Source organism: Zootermopsis nevadensis, unplaced genomic scaffold, assembly GCF_977971745.1.
Source record: "Zootermopsis nevadensis isolate Lab colony 2312 unplaced genomic scaffold, Znev_1.0 Znev_ptg000010l, whole genome shotgun sequence".
In the NCBI taxonomy this organism is placed as follows: domain Eukaryota; kingdom Metazoa; phylum Arthropoda; class Insecta; order Blattodea; family Termopsidae; genus Zootermopsis; species Zootermopsis nevadensis.
The window spans coordinates 15360346-15380688 of record NW_028259142.1 but is presented as its reverse complement, the minus strand read 5'-3'; the positions used below and the strand labels follow the sequence as shown (position 1 = coordinate 15380688).

At 40.3% G+C, this 20343-nt stretch overlaps 2 protein-coding genes across 3 annotated transcripts in view; one reads left to right on the top strand and one right to left on the bottom strand.

Annotated features, from left to right (window-relative positions):
- The window catches only part of Nelf-E (negative elongation factor E), a 37897-nt gene that overhangs the window by 6475 nt on the left and 11079 nt on the right, over nt 1–20343 (top strand). Inside the window, exon 7 of the transcript XR_015534566.1 lies at nt 9893–10001. The gene's annotated coding sequence lies outside the window, so the exon portion shown is untranslated. The remainder of the gene's footprint in view (nt 1–9892; nt 10002–20343) is intronic.
- LOC110830976 (uncharacterized) lies at nt 1835–19067 on the bottom strand. 2 transcript variants are annotated; one of them, XM_022066432.2, is made up of 4 exons: nt 18919–19067; nt 14327–14465; nt 5201–7256; nt 1835–4520 (listed from the first exon to the last, which is right to left on the bottom strand). In XM_022066432.2, exons 1-4 carry the CDS (start codon nt 18938–18940, stop codon nt 2031–2033), a joined length of 4707 nt encoding a protein of 1568 aa, XP_021922124.2. In that variant the 5' UTR covers nt 18941–19067; the 3' UTR covers nt 1835–2030. The 2 variants fall into 2 exon arrangements, with proteins under 2 accessions (XP_021922124.2, XP_021922123.2); XM_022066431.2 differs by lacking the exons at nt 14327–14465; nt 18919–19067 and adding an exon at nt 11388–11734.

Below are 20343 nucleotides of genomic sequence, written 5' to 3'. Positions count from 1 at the left end.
ATAGTGAAATCAATTGTGCAAGCATTGGCTAGGAGAGAACTATTCTCTAATGAGACCTTGTAGAGACAAATCCTCACTAGTGTATGGGTGATGTAGGGCACTTCATGTTCGAAGTCATGGAAGCATCATTACACAAAGTTTTCTTATTTAACTGTTTTTACAGCACAAATGCGCATGTGCGCACACGCGCGCGCGCACACGCACACACACACACACACACACACAGTCAGCTCTTCTTCTTCCTCTGGCTTGATATTTATATATTTTTTTTATTTGGTGGGGAGGTAATCTTTCAACACAATATTCTCAACTTTCTGACAGTTTTATTTAATATTGAATTATTTATTACTTTTCATGGACATTTTTATTAATATAAACTTACTAATTTAACACTTGAGGAAGTGATACAAGAACTTAATCAATTACAGGTTTATAATTTATAAAAGAGAAATATTAAGAAACAAAACTATAATGTTATTGTCCTTTAGGTTCGTGTGTGTGTGTGTGTCTGTGTGAAACTTGGTAATACAAAGTTCCAGGGAGAATGTCCAGTCTAGGGAAAGCAGAATTCACAGGCAATTAGAGAAAATGACATAAGAACCTTCATTATTAGTTCTCTTCACCTTGTGTTGACAAAATAATTAAACGGGAAAGACTTATAAGATAGGGAATATGAGAAATGAATACAAAAGTGTTATTGGAAAACATCATGGAAAGAAAAAAACTGAGGTACAGATGGGAAAGTATTATTATTGGGTCCTGAAGAACTAGATCATGGGAATTTAAACATAGGGTGTGGTGTTTTAGTTGAGATGAATGTATAGATTCTATGCCACCAGATTTTCTTGAACTAATGAATAGCTATCACCTGCTCAAAAAATACCCTTTACTAGCATATTATGTATGTTTGTAGTTTATCGATTTTCTTACAGTGTTATTTATTTTTATTCATTTGTTAACGATTAACTAATAAATCCTTTGAAAATGGGGCAAAGGTCAAGTACTTCCAATCAGTAATAACAAATCAAAATTATTTCATGATATAAGTAAGTGTGTATTAAAAATTATGAGAATACTTGCAATCATTCAGTTCAAAATATTTTATTTTGTGTTTACTCTAAAACTATAAGGATTAAAATTTACAAATTTATAATTTTACCTGTTTTGTACTGATTAGAAACTTGTTCTTACTGATGGAAGAATACAGATGGAGGGTATTTGATAACAGAATGTTGAAAATAATATTTGGGCCTAAGAGAGAGGACGTTATAGCAGGGCAAGAAAAGTGCACAGTGAGGAGTTGAAAACGTTTTACCATTTATCAAATATTTTTAGGGTGATCAAATAAAAAAGAGTATTGGATGGTCAGGATATGTAGAATACATGGAGAAGACAAGAAAGGAATACAATATTTTAGCTAAAAAAAACCTGAAGAGAGAGACCACTTGCTAGGCTTATATTGGAGGATGAGCTGAATGCCTAGTTGCTCATTACTCATAGTGTGAGATCCCTCAAGACAACCCCAAATTAATTCTCGAACTCAAGAATTTACTTATGTTGGCCAACAATCACCTTTTCTTCATACAAATACAGTCCCTGCAAAACCTTAAATTTGAACTTTTCCAGCTGTGACTTCCAGCTTCCATCAGGTAGGAGGATTCTATGCCCCCAGCTTAATGTAGGTGGGTATCACCCATATGGCCACCTGTTCACTTTCTAATTGTAAAAGTCTCCAGAATTTAAAGTAAAGGATATTCTGGATACAGTTCATGTTGAAGGTGTTTGCAGAGGTAGAGAAAATTAAAGAATTGAACAAAATTAATAAAATAAGAACTGAAACAAACAACGCATTGCAATTTATTTACACAATAATAAGGCAAACAGGTGTGTAAAAGTTTTCTTTTCCTCTTTCACAGTAAAGAATAATTAAAAATATTATTGGACAGTGGCATAAGAATTGTAACTAATTCCATAAATAGACAAGATCTTGCAGTGGATGGACCATAGTCATGTTTTGTTTGTGATTACTGCTAGGGGTGGGGTGGAGGGAAGTGGTAATCCCAGTGGTGGTGGTGGTATGTCTTTCCTGATCCAAAACCCATCAAAATGAGTCCTGCAACCAGCACAAGTAGAATGCACAGTGCTATCTGTAGGTCCCTTCTCTTGTCCTCCCCTTCTCGCACCTGTGGTGTCACATATTGTACCAGTTGGTGCAAGGCCCTCATTGTAACACCTTGACAGGCATGCACTAACTGACGGCTAAGCTCGCCAACAGATGGTTCTGCCCCCCTTGAGCTAGAATGGTGACGTCGGCTGGGTGGACGATATGAACTGTACTCTTCTTCTTCTTCCTCATCACTACTATAACGGGAAACAGGTTTTGATGGATGATGACGCCTCCGTCTGCTGGATGGAGTGTGCATTAAACTGATCATTTCCTCCTCTGATTCTAGTTCTCGTTGGATATGAGACCGTGTGCGGGATGGAATTCGGAGTGATACTGGCACTTGAGGGGGGATGTAGTCTGGTATGTAAGAATGTAATCCATTAAAACTTGTAACAAGGTTAGGATTTATAATGGACTGGAGAGGTATGGTTTGTTGTGAAGGGATTGTGGGGACTTGTTGAGACTGAGGAGGGGAAGTAGTGATAGAGGTGACTTGTGGAGTTGCAGGGACAGATGCAACTTGTGAGGATAGTTGGGAAAGTGATACAGATTCAGAGGGAACTTGTGACGGCAGTATTTGGGCAGAGGGAACTTGGTACTGTGGTGTGGTGAGGTCAGAGGGAGTTTGGGACTGGGGTGTCAAGGTAGAGGAAACTTGGGACATTGGTGTTTTAGCAGGAGGAACTTGGGGCAGGGCTGTCTGGGTAGGGGAAGCCTCAGACTGTGATGTGAGAATTGAGGGATCCTGGGAAAAAGGTATAAGAGTAGAAGGAGTTTGGGGCAAGAGTGATGGGAGAGTGGGAGCTTGGTACAGTGGTATCTGGGCTGAGGGAGATTCGGATGGTGGTGTTGGAGCAGGCAGTTGTGTTGCAGGAGGATCTGAATGAGGATGAATAATGAGAGGGTGAGGTATGCTTGGAGCTGAGACTTGTACTGGTGCTGGAACAGGTTGTGATGGAGAGGGTGGAATTGGAAGAGAGTCATAGAGATCTTGGAGAAATCTTGGAGGAAGTTCTAGTCCAGTAACCACCAGATTACCTGATTTACTGGTCAGTTCAGCAACCTGCAATGACACACCATCAATATCAGACACCAGTATTTTTTGTGCCTGCAACTCGCCCACATTTAGTCTTTCTACTTCTAACTCTGATATCTGTAATTTCTGAGCCTTCAGTTCAATCTCTGTGTCTGGATCTGGCATAACATAATATGGAATGGGCTTCTCTATCACTGTTGGTGGAGGAGGGTGCTCGGGAGTTGTTTGCTGCCCAAACTTTGATGTTTTCCCTGACAATGGTAACTGACCTGTTGTCTCTGTACCAACAGTCATGTGACTTACTGGCACGTCCTCATCCCCCATCACTACACAGATGTCATCTGGCAGTGGATCTGTCTGAATTGCTACAGACACTTCTTCCACTGAAATTTCGAGTGAAATTGGTGATGTTTCCCTGATTTTTGCTTCTTGCAGGATCAGAGATGGTTCTGTCTTGTCCTTTTCTAATTCAAAATTAGACAACTTTTTAGTTTCTCTTGCAATATCTTCTTCCAGTTTTTCATCATCATATGATGTTACTCCTGGATGAGCATAAAAGATGTCATCACTCAAAGCACCCAAAGTTTCTACTTTGCTGACATCAAATGGTTCCTCAGATTCTGTAATTCCATCTTCTGTTTCTTCTTCATTTTGGTACATTGGTAGTTGTCCCCCTGTAGTAGACTCCTCTGGCATTTCTCGACTTTCTCGACTTTCTCGACCCTTTCTGGGTGGTCGTGGAGGGGGTGGGAGTGGCCTCCCTTTCATCCTTTCTATAATATCACCAGACTGAAGGTCACGGGCACTCCCATGGGATAATGGTTCCAGGATGTCATCTTCTATCTCAATATAGGATTCACTCTTCTGTTCAATATCCTCTGGCAAAAGTGTTTTGTGTTTCCTTGGTGGACGTGATGGGCCTAAAGTGCTGTAGTTTCTTAATGGTCGAATTGGTGGCGGTCTGTGCGGAAGTGAGTAGAAATGTGGATGTGTGTGCTGATGTCCATTAGATTTCTTGCGGCGACCAGGAACAGATGGACGCTGTGCTTTTGAGTGTCGTGGTTTGGTGATGGGTTTGTCTACAGCTGCATAACCTGGAATTTCTGGGAGACTGAGATCACGAGGAAGGTCATCAGCAATGTGTTCACGTTCTGAGGGCAGTGATGAGGCTCCGCGGGAGGTGCGATCTTCATCTACAAGGGACGTGGCACGTGAACTCTTCCTGCGGCCTCTTCTTGGTGGCTCTGGAGGTAACTCAAGGTCTTCAGGTGGAGCTGCTGGAATTATGTAGTCTGGTTCCATTCGCATCACCATAACCTGCAGTGTGGGGCAAGAGAAATGTTCCTTATATTCTGTAGTTATATGTGTGACAGTGATTTGTCTGATTTAGTGCAGTCCAAGAATCTGGTAGAAAACCGTGTTTGTTTGCTCACCGTAGAATTTGAATTTCCAAACTCTGTTTTCAGAATTAGGTATATTTAGTTCCATAAATTTCTTTTCAGTTTTGTCTGAAAAATTATTATTTAAAAAAAAATTTGTATTCTGATGTCATCATTTCTATTATAGTTTACTAGTTGGCTATACAAATATCCCCAGGAGCGTGTTTCTGCCGTAGTTTTCCGTAGCGTTTAAATATATGCCACTTGTGTAATTGTCAAAAGTACAGATGATCTGTTTACTCTGAAAATTAGTTACAATTACTGGACTCTATGATTATCTTTCAGTAGCTTTTTAATGATAGTGTTTTTGAAATGTAGTTTCGTAATATCAGTTTTAGGATTAGGAATACTGTCCCTTTGTCTTGTACCTGTATGTACATGTGTACAAATTGTAAATTTGTGAGACATTGTTATTTAAAGACAGTTTTTCATTAAAAATATAGGCTGTAAATTGACACTGGAAGGGTGAAGAATTTTAAAATTGTAATTTTAAACCAGAATTTAGGGGTCCCTTGGCCAGCTTTAGTACATATGAAAACTCACAAATAAAAAAATTACCTCTTCATTGGGTATAACATCTGCTTCTAAATTCTCCAGCCAGTCCTCTTTAGTGTAATTCCCATTACACAAAGTATCTGGGATGGGTTCTTTCCTGCTTCGCCGCATTCTCTTCGGTGGCATTGGTGGTTGAACCTCAACAAATGCATTTTCCTCAGTCTGCCAGTGGTCCTCTGAGGGAGATGCAAGGTATTCCTCAAGCTCTGTAGATTGGCACAGGAATTTGTCATCTTCATCAGTGACAGTTAAAGACAGAATATCATTCCTAGGAGAGATTATTTGTTTGTCTTTCTCTTCAACTTCCATTTCTTGTTCATACACTTGCTCCTTGATTTCTTTGGACACATCTTGCTCTTCTATGCCCTCAGCCCGTTGTTGATGAAGTCTACTACTTCTCTTCGGCCTTGCAGGTGGAAATGTGTTAAAGAATTGCGAAGAGGCTTTTTCTTCGGCTGGACTTGGTTCTCTGCTTTTACTGGACCTCTTGCGAGTTCCAAGTGACCTTGTCCGTGCCGGTCGTATGGGTCCCCTTTCGGGAGTACTACGATACTGTTGACCCAAATTCTCGACATCTTCATCATCGTCATAATATTCGAAATTGTCCATCTGTGAGAGTGCACTGACAGGGGCACGGAATGCTTCACGGATCTCAGAGGTGAGGTAGCGACCCACTTCAACATCTTCTTGACTCAGGCCCTTCTCTCGAAGAAAGAACTCATCTGAGTCTATTTCCTCAAGGACACCTGCCCGATGACGCAGAGATGAGCTGCCTGAAGATCGTGCCTCCCGGTCTGAATCTGGAACACTGCTAGAGCTTGCCCGGATCTGCTCTGCAGTTTCTGTAGGTTGCTCTGTGTCATCTATAGTCACTGCATACCCATAGTCCTTGTCTCTGAATGCTGTTGTAGATTCAGAACCTTCAGCACATTCTGCCACATTAATGTCATCCCTGAATTCTTCACCTTCCAGATCATCTCTAACTCGACTGTGTGCCTCACCTGCAGTGGGCGGATTTGGTTCATGAGCATGCTTTAAGTCTGTGAATCGTTGTAGCCAGCTTCCTTTTTTTCTAATTGGTGTCTGAGGAGGAGGAGGAGTCTGTCCACGTGAAGGTTTTGGAGATGAAGTTGCATAGTCAGCACGCCGAGACTTGCGATCGAAGATGCGAGGATAGGATTTGAAATCAAAGTCAAAAATGTTCTTCTTTGTTGATGATGTTGTAGATGCTGATGATATCTGTGATCGCTCACGCAGTGGTCGCCTTGTGCTGCTTGTATGATGAGATCGGGCCTTGCGTTCCTTAGACATGCTGAAGCTTGGCATCTGTGGAAGATTGAACTTTGGACGCTCTGGCATTGAAAACTTTGGTCGTTCAGGCAAATTAAATTTAGGGCGTTCTGGAAGATGGAATTTGGGGCGTTCAGGCAGATTAAATTTTGGACGTTCTGGTAAACGAATTTTTGGGCGTTCAGGCAGGTTGAGCTTTGGACGCTCTGGAAGTTTAATGTTAGGCCTAGGTATGCTCCTTAGTTTTGTTCGAATCCTCCCAGCCTGTGAACGAAGTCTCTGCTGAAAGCCACGTGTCTCTGGCTGCTTTTCTGGGGTGGCATCCTGCTGCTTCTTCTTCCTGGCCTCTCGCTTGAGGGGAATATCTTCAAGACCCGAGGAGTCCAGTTGACTGGTGTTTACATCATAGTCTGTGCGCGACTCTGTGGTGGTTGGTGTAGCTGAGAAATACCGGTCCTCCAGTTGGGACTGAAATTCCTGGGCAGACAGCTTCTCCTCTGCTTCTTCTGCTGTTGCTCCTTTGGCTTCCCCATTTTCACCCTCCATTGCTTCATCTTCATCCTCGCCATCCCCTGGGACAACCACCAGCTCGTCATCCAGTGGTATACGCAGAAATCGGCGCTCTCGGCTGCTTGTACTGCTGGTCTCAGACTTGGTGGCCGGCTTGATGGCATCAAACTCCTCGTCCATACCAAGGCCCATTTCATCTGTGACATGTGGCTCCTGGACCTTGGGTGGTGGGGCCCCTACTGGCTCATATTCATGGTCACTGAGGAGAGGAGACAGTAATAAAATGAGAGAGAACTCTCCAGACTCATCCTGTGTTTCTCCTAGTTAGTTATTAACAATTGACTGATGTTAGAATTTGGATTCATGTTATGATATGGGAATAAGAGTGTATATAGATTATTTTTTTTAGTGTTTGTTACCACAATTTGGGTGTGAATTAGTTTACCAACTATCTGTACTAATTTGTTGGTACCAGTAAGGTTGAATCTAATCATCCAATTAAATGGGCATTTTCTATTGTACTTACATATGGTAGTAACACCATTGTTAGTGTTTTGACATTCTACAAGCAAGAGGGATTGGTGTTGAGTCCAACAAATAATGATATTTGTAGAAGATTAATTTAAGATGACCACATTATCAGAGCTTACACCTGTGGTCACATATTAAGTGGGTCATTTTGCATGACAAGTGCCACATATTTTGTAACCCTACATAGAGCAAGAAACGAGGTGAAATTGATGGAGTGTAATTGAATTATGCAAACTCCATGGAGCAGCGTCTTTTTTATTTTTTTTAGAAACTTAGTCACTCTGCTAGTCACGAAATTCCTTGCCTTTTATGGAAACCAAAAACTCATTTTTATGTTCACAAGAGCCTTCAACCAAGTCCATATCCTAACCCCATTTCTTGCCCAGATTTTGCAACTAAAATGTTATGTGTTTCTCATCTTTTCCGTGTGTGCTACATGCTCTGCCCATGTTATCCTTCTTAAATTGAGTTTTTATAAACATGATTGAATCACTTCATATGACACAGTGTGAGGTATAGTGTACTCTGTGACTGTCAGCTAAAATCGGTAAAATCATATTTAAATATCCATGGTTGTAAATTCGTCCAGTGGAAAAACAAAGGTTTGTGCTAAACAAACAGAAGAGAGGATATATTAAATTGGATCGTGGAGAAAAAGGTTTAAGATAAGGCTCAGGATCATGCCGTGATGGTTATATTTGGTATTGAATCTTCGAATTCCATTACCCTTTCCATTCCCAGATGGTATGCCCTGTATTTTTAAAAATAAGATCTGGGAACTCGGATATATTCAGTGTATATGAAACGCGCTAAGCGATTGAGCTAATTCTTTGTGGTTTACTCATACTGTATTTGAAGTGTAATATAAGGGTTCCAGGTTAAACTGACCCGTTCAGTAATCCGAGTTACGGGCCCTGCCAAGCCACAGCATGTTCTCTGCTGCCTGCCCTATAAATAGTGCAGGCTGGGAGGAAAATACCAAGACAAATATATCTGCAGCAGGCAGCGAGTATGGGGACAGACAAGGATGCGACGGGCGTGCTTAAATCGTTAATATTCATAACCAGTGTTCAGGGTGACGTTGTCTATCTTCTTAAATTCGAAATAAATTATCCATGTACACGGAATTCTAGTGAAAGCATTTGTCCAGTTTCATAGTTCAGAACAGTTTTAGAATGTATTATACATTTGACGTCTCTTTCGGTATCTCAGACTATATTACCTCGAATGGTGGGATGATTAAAGAATAGTGAATTGAAAAGGATGTGGAAAGAAGCAGTCGTGGCCTAATTTAAGGTACTAACCAGCATTTGCGTGGAGGACTGAAGGAAATCACGGAAGTACTCAGGATAACCGGTCTCCGGGCCGATACTCTAACTAGGGATTTCCCAAATACGAAGGATGTGTGCTAACCATTCGGCTTCAACGTTCGGTGGTAATTCCTCAAAGTGAAATAAATAATTTTCTGCTGGGGTTCACCTTTACTTCAGCACCAGAGTAATCATTCGTAATAAGTTAAAATCTGAACCTTACATTTCCGGGGGCTCATTTTTCTGCGAACATTTCATATTTGGATAAAATAGAGTTGTCCGAGAAACTAAGACTGATTCATGTAAGCTTATTCATTATCGGAACTTTTTTGTGAGTATAATATTATAATATACTTTAAATAGGATGCGAGGACATGTATTTGATTCAGCTGGCTCAAGATTGGGTCCAATGGTAGGTTCTCTTGAGCACGGCAGTAAACCGTCCAAAATAAACATGGAACTTCTTGACCAGCTGAGCGACTATCATTTTCTAAAGATGAATTCTGCTGTATGGAGTTATTAAGTGTTGTGTTCAAAGTTTTAATCCGTTTGGTTTGAAGAAATAAAGCTGAGGAAGAAAACAGTATTTCTTCAAAAATACTTTGGTAGATGGCCGCCTACTGATGGAACAACTAAGGAAGTTGATCCTTCCGCATTCCGTGTGAACACGGAAAGTTAACGAAATTCATACATAATATTTGTGGACTGAACATTGAGACATTCGAGAAAAAGTTGTCACTCTTTTCAATATATTGTAACCTGTACATGAACTAGTCAAATTAATGTGGACCATACCATCATAGGTAATATTGTATGTACTTTATGTAAACTTCCCGCGTAGCTCGCGCGTTGAAGATGTTGCCGTACCATCACGGCGTAATATAAGTTTCTGCTTTCACTGCAACGACAGGTTGCATACAGGGATGTTCTTCGAGGGTATTTGGAAATAAATGCACCAACACTGCGGGTGGCTTTATTTTGAATATATAGTGGACAGTTCCAAGGGCGAGTTGGACAGCGCGTTTGTTTTTAACTGAAGTTCTGGTTTCCGCAGGTTCATAAAATTAACAACTTTACCTCAGGAGGACCTGTTCCATGTATCATTAAGAATGGATCGACCTTTCCATGTATCTGCAAGATGGCGTGATCCTCGTGAACTTTAGGTATGTTATTAATAGTCTCTGGTTTTAATTTTAAACGATATTCTGTTCGTATATTACGATGATAAGGTATAATTTCGATTGCTGAAAAGCCATTGATAGTTCAACCAACCCCGGTCTCCGCTATAAATAAGTAATTATGACTTTTTTTTTACAGAATAATGTTCCTAGAATCAATTAGCCAGTATGAAATAACCATTAAGTTTTCATTTCATTCTATATTTCTTCTTTTCGTTCCTGTTGGACGAACAGAAGCTAAAATTCAAGAATATAAAACGCGTGTTGATTGTTACTGCTAGTTTCTGAGGACTTCAAAGTCTGGACTCTGCGTAGTCAAAATGACTGGAATCTTAAGGCCGGGATATAATTTTCGAATGAGTTATTTGCGATTTTGCATACATCAGTGGTGTTTGTGTTAATTTTTTGCGCATACAGATCTGTTGTTAAAGATATAAGCGCGCTACAGATACGCAGACTAAAGTAGTGATTAATACAGTTAAATATTCGCCATGTCGAAAATATTTTAAATAATAGCAGTACGGCCTGTACGATGAGCATTTGGGAGAAGAATTTTATAGAATTATGGGCTTGAGTTGGAGTTATATTAGACCAATATAAACAGAAATTAAATTAACCTGGAAACTTTTAAAAGTGCCAATAACCCAGTACTAAATTTAAACGAAGTACGTTGTTTGGTTTTGGAGAAGCATACTAACTGGATACTGGAATACTGGGAACGACCCGTTCTTCAAGTGCCTGAGCACTGCGGGTCCCAACCTTTCGTTGGCTTGATCTATAGACATTCGGTAGGACTCCTTGGACGAGGGATCGGCCCGTCGCAAGGCCTCTACCTGTACACAGGACAGCACAACACAGAAAAACGCGGACAAACATCCATGGCTTGAGTGGGATTCGAACCCACGGTCTCAGCGACCAAGCGGCACAAGGCCCACTCTTCGGACCGCGCGGCCACTGCGGACCCCTAGCATACTAACATCGTGTCAGAATGCGGTCATTTTCCGAACTTAGCCTTGAAGGACTTACAAGAATAAGGATAACATTTGTGTATCAGAAATATAATCATCCAACATTTCAAGGAGACTTACGAACTCTGTGTCTCCTTACGGTTATCTTACTTGCAAGTCCATGGCGCAAAACTCCATGGAAATAAATTTGCGCTGAATTATTTTATTAGAAATATCCGTTTTCATCGTACATTTATCGACTGTTGCAAAACCACAAATAGTTGCCAATACTATAAATTTTTCATTCATATTGTCACACATGGCAGTTTCATAACGATTTATCTCGTTTATAGCACTGAAAGCGTTAAGATTAAATATAGGTGACATAAATCAGAATCACTCGGCACCAACCCCCGCAACTCACCCGACTTGTGGCGAGGACGAAGCCATGGTGAAACTGTTACGACTGGCCGGCCTGCCAACCAGGGTCACCCTCTCGGGCAGTAAACTGTCGGACTGATAAAACTGGCAGCCACAGCGCACCTCCCGGCTGCTACTGGACACAGACGAGTCGCGGGAGACGGCCCTTCTGGGCTGATGGGACTGAGATTTCGACCGCGGCCTGCGCTCCTCGGATCGACCCCTCGCGGTCTGCATGCTGTGACCACCTAGCTCATGATGTTAGGGGTCGGTACTGTCTGCTTGTCTCACCTGACGGTCGCGCGACTGCCACCAGGCCGCATTGTCACACCAACGAAAACAGGCGAAAACGACCGACTCTAATCTATTTATTACTTAATTTTTTTATCAAACTATTTGTTGTTTTAATTGAACGCATGCGCACTGTCGTTAGCTTTATTTTCGAACTAAAGTATTTCTGTTTATGTTCATAGACTCTATCATTAAATGTCACCACTCTAATTAATATTAACCCTTTAAATGCTAGTTTTTATCTAAAGAAACTTACTTCTATCAGTATACCCCCATGATAACCCACATCTTCTATTGACAAACCACGAACAGTTAGCTTTAACTGTCGCGAGATGTCGGGATTAGTTTCTTTCACTTATCTCAAACACTAACCACATTCGAACGGGAAGGATTAGTGATTCTAAGTGAAATATCTTGGGCTTGGCATAGTAAAGGCTAATATTCTGGTTAATAAGCAGTATTTGAGGTTCTCACGGCGATGAGTACGAAGAGCTGTCTTCTGTGTCGTAGCCCTGTATAGTCTGGTAGTTTACCAACCCTTCAGAGGTGCTTGCTACCTCCATCTTCAGAGCGATTATGGAGGCATATAGACCATCTGAAATGTTGGAAAACTTCTACCAGTCTATATGGCGCTACAGCCGAGAACACAGCCATCTTTTGGTTAGTAAGCTGTCGGTTTTTTATAGCATTCCAGGGTCGACGTTTTCTGACACAGCGCCGATATTTCAAAATGTCCGTGTTATGTTTAGTTTCGCTACCTTCTATGGGTGTGACTGCGGGCTGAACGACCGGGGTTCTGTTCCCGGTAGGTATTTTTCTCCTCGCCAGACTGGTTCTGGGATCCATTCATCCTCCTGTCTAATGGGAAATTGGGTCTTTTCCCGGGGTTAAAGCAGGTGAAGCTTGACGTGTTACCCCCCCCCCCCCTGCCCCCACAGAGACGTGTGCCTTCAAGACGTGATACTTAAGCATTTCTACCTTGCTCCGGTATTGGGATATGAGAGTAATATAAATATCGCATTTTAAAAATTTAAACATTAAATGTATGGGGTAGCCGTGCTGTTGATAATTTTTAGGGGACACGCACGAACATTTAAGTGTTGATCTTCCTATTATATTTTTGTAGTTAATTAATTAATCAATCTTCACATTCTGTGAGGCTCCTTAAATGGGAGATGGGCCTATCGCAAGGGCTCCGTCTACACAGAACAAAACAAATACGTCGAATGGGATTGGAGCTCTCTATTCCAGTTTCTGAGTGATCTTTCTTTCAGATTTTAGCCACTTCGAGTGATGATTATTTGAAGTCGCCATTTTGTCGCAGACAGTTGTATAGTTGGCGCGGATTTGTCTCTGGTTCGTGCTGCACATATTCAACCTTTTGGCGCAGATCCATTGTTTCCACAAATACGCTGTTGACTGTAGTAGATAAAGTGGGATGAAAAGAGTGAAACGGAAGTTGAGGGGTAGTACACGTCTCTTAATGTCAACATCGCCTTCACGTGTTGCGCCGTGTTTTTTTTACAACGTAGGCTCAAACGGCCGAGTAACGTGGTGTGTATGAAATGCCACAGAATGATTTAGGATACGACGAGTAGGGGTTATTATTTACTTCAACAGCCACAACTTTTGCCAGTGTTTGTTGTAATTACGTCATGTTACCACTGAACTACATATTTCAACCTACACGGTCATCATCAGCTTCACTTGAAAAGGCTGATGGCTGCATTGAATAATAACCAGTACAAAGTTCAAGAGGATGCTACAGTATAAACTTACGTCAAGTGAGAAGGTGGCTGTCTTCTGGGTTGTCGCGTCGAGTAGTCTGATAGATATTTGCCATCGTTTCAAAGGTGAGTATTCATCGGCCTGATGATAGAGGCAACAAATATCTCTGAAACGGATGCAAACCTCTGCCAGACTACACGGTGCTACAACCCAGAAGATAGCCATCTTCGGACTCACGGCCGTGAAAACCTGAAATCCTATTTATGTTAAGTGAATGTATAAGACTAGTTTTAAGTTCATTTCAGAAACCACCTATTAGGTTCATGTCCATCCGTCAGCTCGATGATTACCCGATTTAATTCGAACTCAATAAATATGCCTACACCAAATTTTGACAAGGTAATTTTATTATGGTTTTGTTTCGTTAATTTTGAAAGCTTAAGAACCTAACTGAAATTTCGTATGTATTTTTAGTTCTCTGAGTCTTTTATGATATATTCTGCGAGTCCTATCATGCGTGAGTTTAATTTTATGGACAAAAACGTTTTTCGTCGTACCTTGCAAAGCATAAAATTAAGAGAAGAAATTGTTGAATACTCTTAATAGTTACAGGGACCGATTAAATACATGTATTATGTCGTATGAAACGGTCCATGGAATCTCAAAGCTTCGGATGCCAGTGAATTCTAACAGCAAACCACCTCTATTTTGTTCCGCGCGCGTCTCCACTGTACAGCCTCTTCGCTCCACCTTGTACTACTCAGGGGTAATTAAAAAACATTTCTCTTTAACTGAGGGGTTAACGACTTTCTTTCTTCATTTCCACCACTCCGTCCTTATTTCCTTTTTGTTTCCTAACAGAACATGTCTCGACTCACTAGCTCTGTAACTATAACTTTTGGTATCGAATGCGTGGTAACATACCTTATGTTTTTCCACGCGTCGCTGTCTAGAGGAGGTTTGTCCAGGTGAGTCCAGGGGTAGCCTCCTCGAACCCGGGCTCGTCGCAGATCCTCCCAGCGGTACGTCTTTAAGGGCACGGGGGGTGGCAAGTGCATGATTGCTGGAATTACACAAAACTTAAAGGTTTCGCACCCTCGCCGTGGTTATAACTTTAAAGGTACAAAATAAAAAAAAAGAATTCGCACAAACTCGTAGATGTCTATGGTGGTCTTCTTCGGATGGAGGCTACACGATCCTCCGGAACGTTGGTAAACACCTGCAATATCACACGGTGTCACAATCCAGAAGACCACCATGGACATTTTTACTATGTTTTCAGGCCAAGCTGTAGGCAGTGGTTCTGTATTTAACGTTTATAACCGAAAGCTAAGTAGGCCTATAAAATTTACTCGACAGCCATGTTGAGATTTAGGTAATATTTGAGAATGCCTCTTCTAGGAACTGTGTTGCCAACTAGCAAGCAGACCAGGGCACTGTCAGGTACAAAATAACTTAAAACCTTGTTTTCGAAAGAAACAACCCAGCTCTGGAACGGTATTCTAAGTCTATTATATGCGTAATCTGAAACACTAGAACCTGTTTTGTCAGATCCAATTTAATACTGTCTTCCTTTCTTCGTCTCGGTCTTCCAAGTGGCTTAATTACGCTGTTTTTCCCAACAAAATGACGCGATTCTTATCTCTTACATTCGACCTTGATTTAATTACCGCGAGAAAATACATTTGTCATTATCTGAATTCCGACAGTCCATTACTTTTGTTGTGTAGGTCCAGAAATTATTCTTTGTCGTCTTCCCTCTGAAAGTAATTTATCGCATTTGTGGGTAACTTGTGTTGTGACGGATGTGGTATTGGACTGTTCTTGCCTGGAAAACGCCAGATCTGTACAGGTAAAAAGGTAATACCAAATGTTCGCCTTGTTAAAAGGTTAGATATTGTTTCGACTTTGCCAATATATTTAAATCCTCGTAATCTTTGTTATATTTTGAACAGAAGTCCATACATTTTACGGACTCGTACTGAATTTGGTCGAAATTGGGTCGATGTTTCTACATGTCGAACGACAACCTAAAGGAAATGCTCAGTCACACGAATTGTAGCGAGACACGCCTTAAAAAGTTTCCCCCCTTCTAGGGGCTTTTAGGTCATAATTAGGAAGCACTTTTGTTACTATAATAAGGAACAATAGTGAAAAAAATATGCTTTTACTGCTGATAAAAATAGTGTGGCAGGACAATACAAATTTGTTTATTTATATTATCAAATATGTAATTTCACTGATACAAATCTTTGCATGATTTTTTCTGACAAAGGAAAATCTATTGTGCTCTTATATCATTTCTGATTTCGCTTTAAAACATTGTCTTGAATCCCGACAGGAAACACATGCCCAGTATAAACATGTACCACGCACATTTTAGCGAAGTTTTGGACCAATATTATGTTTGACACTGCCCACTATAGGGCGTGCTATAAATAGCTTATACGGCTACACGCTGGCTCCTCACCGCGGAGACCCGGGGTCAGTCCCGGGCGAGTGAAAGTGAGGTTTTCCCCTCCTTCGGTTTCCCTCTCCTAACCGTCATTCCACCACAGCTTCATACTCATGTCATCTCCGCACGAGATGTGAAATAGCCCTGATAAAGCTGCACATTATCATACCCTCGGTCGTAAGTTTGAGGCTTCATCTCGCACCCGATTTCTTATTTCGCCGGACTCGGAGTAAAGGTGGCTTCTTTATTGCCCATTGTATGAGGCATATTTGGCATTCACTACGTTTAGGAAGGTTACCTTCCTTCAGGTGCTGGTCACCATACCGAAAGACGTTTGGAAGCGGGTGCGATAGAACCCGGGACCTCTGGAATAGGCCTCAGTCACTTTCAATTTACATTTTAAACGTATAAGTAGTGTCCATTATTGGACAAGAAAACATTAGGGCCCGGACTTCACTGAGAGTATACAGAACCTGGAGACTGCAACTAAACTTAAATGTCGCTAGATATGAATTTATATTAATTAGTGTTAGTAAAGCAGTTGCACTACTTTAATTTCGGTAGTATAAGAGCCCAATCAAAGATCCTGTGGCGATGATATATAGGTCTGTTTATAAGTGAATGTTTCGAACACCTTCTGGGACAGGCAGTGTACTGTTGTTTATGTTAAGCTTGTATATATTCGTTCTTCAGCCTGGTTTCTGATCCAATTTGCAAGCAACGTACGCCAAATTGTGGGAGGAATGTGAAAGATATTTTTAATCGACAACCAAGCGTTAGACCCCTTCCTTAGTATAGAAAACTAGAGCAAACTTTGCTGTAGCGGCCTTTGTTTTGATGACTGGAGATATGAACTTCTCATGGGACACGGTTTCATCGTCCCAGCCTTAATTATAGAAATATCGTCTCAGTTGTATACACATAAGACGGATTCCAAACGTCATACCAACAGAACGGGTCATAATGGTTCGCAACCTAGAGGTACTTGGTTCGAATACTGTTCGAGAATCGATTATATCCAGATATTTCGTGATTTTGGCAGTTTTGGACGATCGATTCCTCCCATGTGGTCGACACTGCGTCATAAGCAAATAATCAAATGTGTGAAGCGATATTTTCATTGTGGTGGTTAGTCAGATTACCTGTGTCGCAGGAATGGTTTGTCTAGCCTGTCCGGTGGGTTTCAGTAAGCAAGAATGGGTGCAACAGTCTGTTCCTGGCAAACTGGACATTTATAATTTACTATTTATCTCTACTTGGTTGTTCTGTTTGGGCGAGTTCGGCGTAAGTATGGTAATAAGAGATATTCCATTCAGTTTGTGAAATCACTTTTTCCGTTTCTTTGTAGTTGTTTCTTATGATTTCATTTATTTTATAAATGTCTGTGCATTTAAGTGGTCAGCAAACAATTTTTATTGGTTACAACTATTGCTATATATATATATACACACGCACGCGCGATAATACTGTAGCAAATTTATAATTGAATAACAGCAATACTTTCTTTTTCCCTTGCCTAGCAAATAACTTATAAGGTTATGACTTTCTAACAACTAAAATAAAAAGGAAACCCATTCAGAGTCAAACAAAGTGTCAGAGAAATATGGACCTTAACATGCAACATAAGGTATTTAAAAAATACTGGAAATTGCCACGTCCATGGCCATATATTTTCTGTTAGTGTTCAGTTTTTAAGCTTACAGTTGACACTGAAAAATAACATCAGGGCCACTTTGTGAGTACTGTCCTTCCTTCAGAAGGCACTTGTTTCAGTGTTGCGAAAGTTTATGTATTTAAGTTTTTAAGAAATGTGACACCACTTTCAAACTGTATTTTTCACCTTGTGTTTTGACCTGCATCTCTCGTATCCTGAGCAATATTTCAGTGTCACAATTAGACAAAATCAAAGAGTTATAAATGAGGACTGTAAGGGGGATAGCGAATATCATCCAACACAAATTGTGTGTATGCCGAAGTATTAAAATATAATGCCACAAACGTTTGATAATTATATTAACCAAATTTCAGATACTGAAACCGTAAATTTGTATAAATTCTCAATTCCTTTGTTATGCAATCTTTAAATTCCATTTGGCCAAGTATATTAATCAGTGAGATAATTTAATAAAGTAAACACTTTGTTCTTCGCAGAACTTGTGTTTGCACGAAGGGAGTAGTAACCTGCTAGTTGAGGCTAATACTAATTAGCAGTAGGTTTTAAAAAAAATTCTTTTGGCACTTATCCCAAATAAAACAACTAGTTAGTAATATTCAGCCATCTGTTAATGTACTCAGAGGGAAGAACAAGTATACAGCATTTCTGAATCAGTGTCTACTAGAACAGTGTGAACTAAGCCCAGAGAAGTCTTTTGGTTGCATTTCCTTAGATAAATTCTAAATAAGGAAAGAGGGAATACAATGAAGCAAAAAGATAATCAAGCAACATTTCTATGTGGGGGAGGTGAGAAATTAGTGGCATGTTGCCAGGTGTTTTAAGACAAGAAATCGTAACAAATGACTAACCACAATCAGTGCCATGTAAACACTAAATGTCATACTTAAAGCTGTAATGTTCACCAAATCATACTGTAAAATCAGAGTAAATTGTTAGATTCTTCACTCCTTACTGTCCAATTATATAAAACACCTATTACTGGTATAAACATCAGAAAACATCTAAGATTTGAGGTTCTCACAGCGGTGAGTATGAAGATTTCTGTCTTCTGGGTTGTTGCGCCGTGTAGTCTGGTCGATGTTTACCAACATTCATCGCCCTGATGACGGAGGCAGTATAACCTCTGAAACGTTGGTTAACATCGACCAGACTACACAGCGCAACAACCCAGAAGACAGAAATCTTCATTAGAAAACATTTTAGTCATTGTTTGTGCTAAAGGGCTAATGACCTATCATCATTAATAACATTTAAGTGTCTGGTTGGTGAATGTGAGACTTGGCTATGAAGCAAAATATCAGCCCTTGTACCTGAATAAAAATAAACAGCTTAGCAATGAGCCCCAACTAGGATCAGACAGGTTCAGTCACCAATCGTCATGCTCACCTGGAGGGATTTTATCCTCCATGATCCGTGCAGCCAGTGTCACCGTCTCACTACTAAGAACACCGTCATTTCCTAATGATACTGTTGGTAGAAGTTGTGTCCAAGAAAAAAACAGCAGATTATTTCAGGAATCACCTGGTGTCCTAGCGATACATCACTCACCCACACCAACTACCACCTCTACCTACAACTACTATGAAATTGAAACACTGATCAATAGATGACTGGAGAAGTTACTAGTTCCATTTCAGACAGTGCAAGATATTCAGGACCAAAAGCACATTGCGAGCCAATGAAGTTATATTGCTGACATTCAGTTTAAACCACTGATGTACCACGTTTTTGGAACCAGAATGTACCCTGAAGAGTTGCCAAAATAATGACCTCATTTCAGATATAGGTTGGGAGCACTACAGTTTTCTGGCACGATTCCAGTCAGCAGCATACGGCTGCATTTTGGAACAACGTGCTGTTGTCTTGCTCCAGAAACAAAGATATAAGAGCAGAGATTGGAGTACATTATGCACTAAATTTTGCTTTGACATAATGTGGGAATGCCACAATTTCTATTATTTGCCCCAAAATTATTACAGTAATTTAATAAAGAAGCTTCAAATAGGAGAAGCAAGCAGGAAATATGAAATTCATGCATTTTGGTTGTGTAACCTTATGAAAAAAGACTGGGAGACCTCTGTACAGATAAGGGGTTATGTGTTAGTGGTGATGGTTCAGTAACAGAATATTTGATTGGATATGAACAAATCCTGCAAATGTTTTGAAGTTCTATAAATAACAAAGTATTCTGTATTCTTCCAAATTGATGAAAGTTAAAGAGAAATAAGCCCTGTATATTATTTAACAAACAATAGACAAGCCAATTTTGGCTTCCAGATAAAAAAATTAATAAACTGAGAAGTAAAAATCTCTCTGCATGTGGATATATGCCACAGTAAGCACATTTCATGTAAAAACAAGGGCCTAATGGCAGCTTGACAAATGCCAAGGCATGTAACCCAGGACAGTGGGATATCATATTGTCTTTCAGAATAAAGAGTTGCGTTTGATTAATAACAGAATATCTAGTTATGCTGAACACAACAGCATGTCACAAATAAAGTTACTAAGATTCAACATTGTTAATACCAAAGCTTGCTATCAGACCTAATTCTGCACCAATTCCAACCACCTTCTCCAATCTTAATCTTAATGTTATCCCCCATTTCCTTCTTGGTTGTCTTCATCATGTTAGCTCATGAAAATTCTGCATGTATTTCTTGCCTCCTCCGTCCTAGCTATATGTCCATCTAATCATAACCCCCCAGAGTTCACATAGTTCCTTGTTAAGTAATATCCTGAACTGCTCTCTTCATCCCTTTTATAGCTAAATATTTGCACTAAACTTAACATGCACGGCTTATGTTACAA

Bases quoted from the DNA above. Each gene is read 5' to 3' on its own strand.
- LOC110830976 (XM_022066431.2), bottom strand. From the start codon at position 11,620: ATGCAGACCGCGAGGGGTCGATCCGAGGAGCGCAGGCCGCGGTCGAAA. The intron at 7,257-11,387 runs GTGAGTTGCGGG...TCCTCTCCTCAG, and splicing joins TCGTCCTCGCCACAAGTCGG to TGACCATGAATATGAGCCAG. The intron at 4,521-5,200 runs GTAATTTTTTTA...CCCACACTGCAG, and splicing joins ATGTTATACCCAATGAAGAG to GTTATGGTGATGCGAATGGA.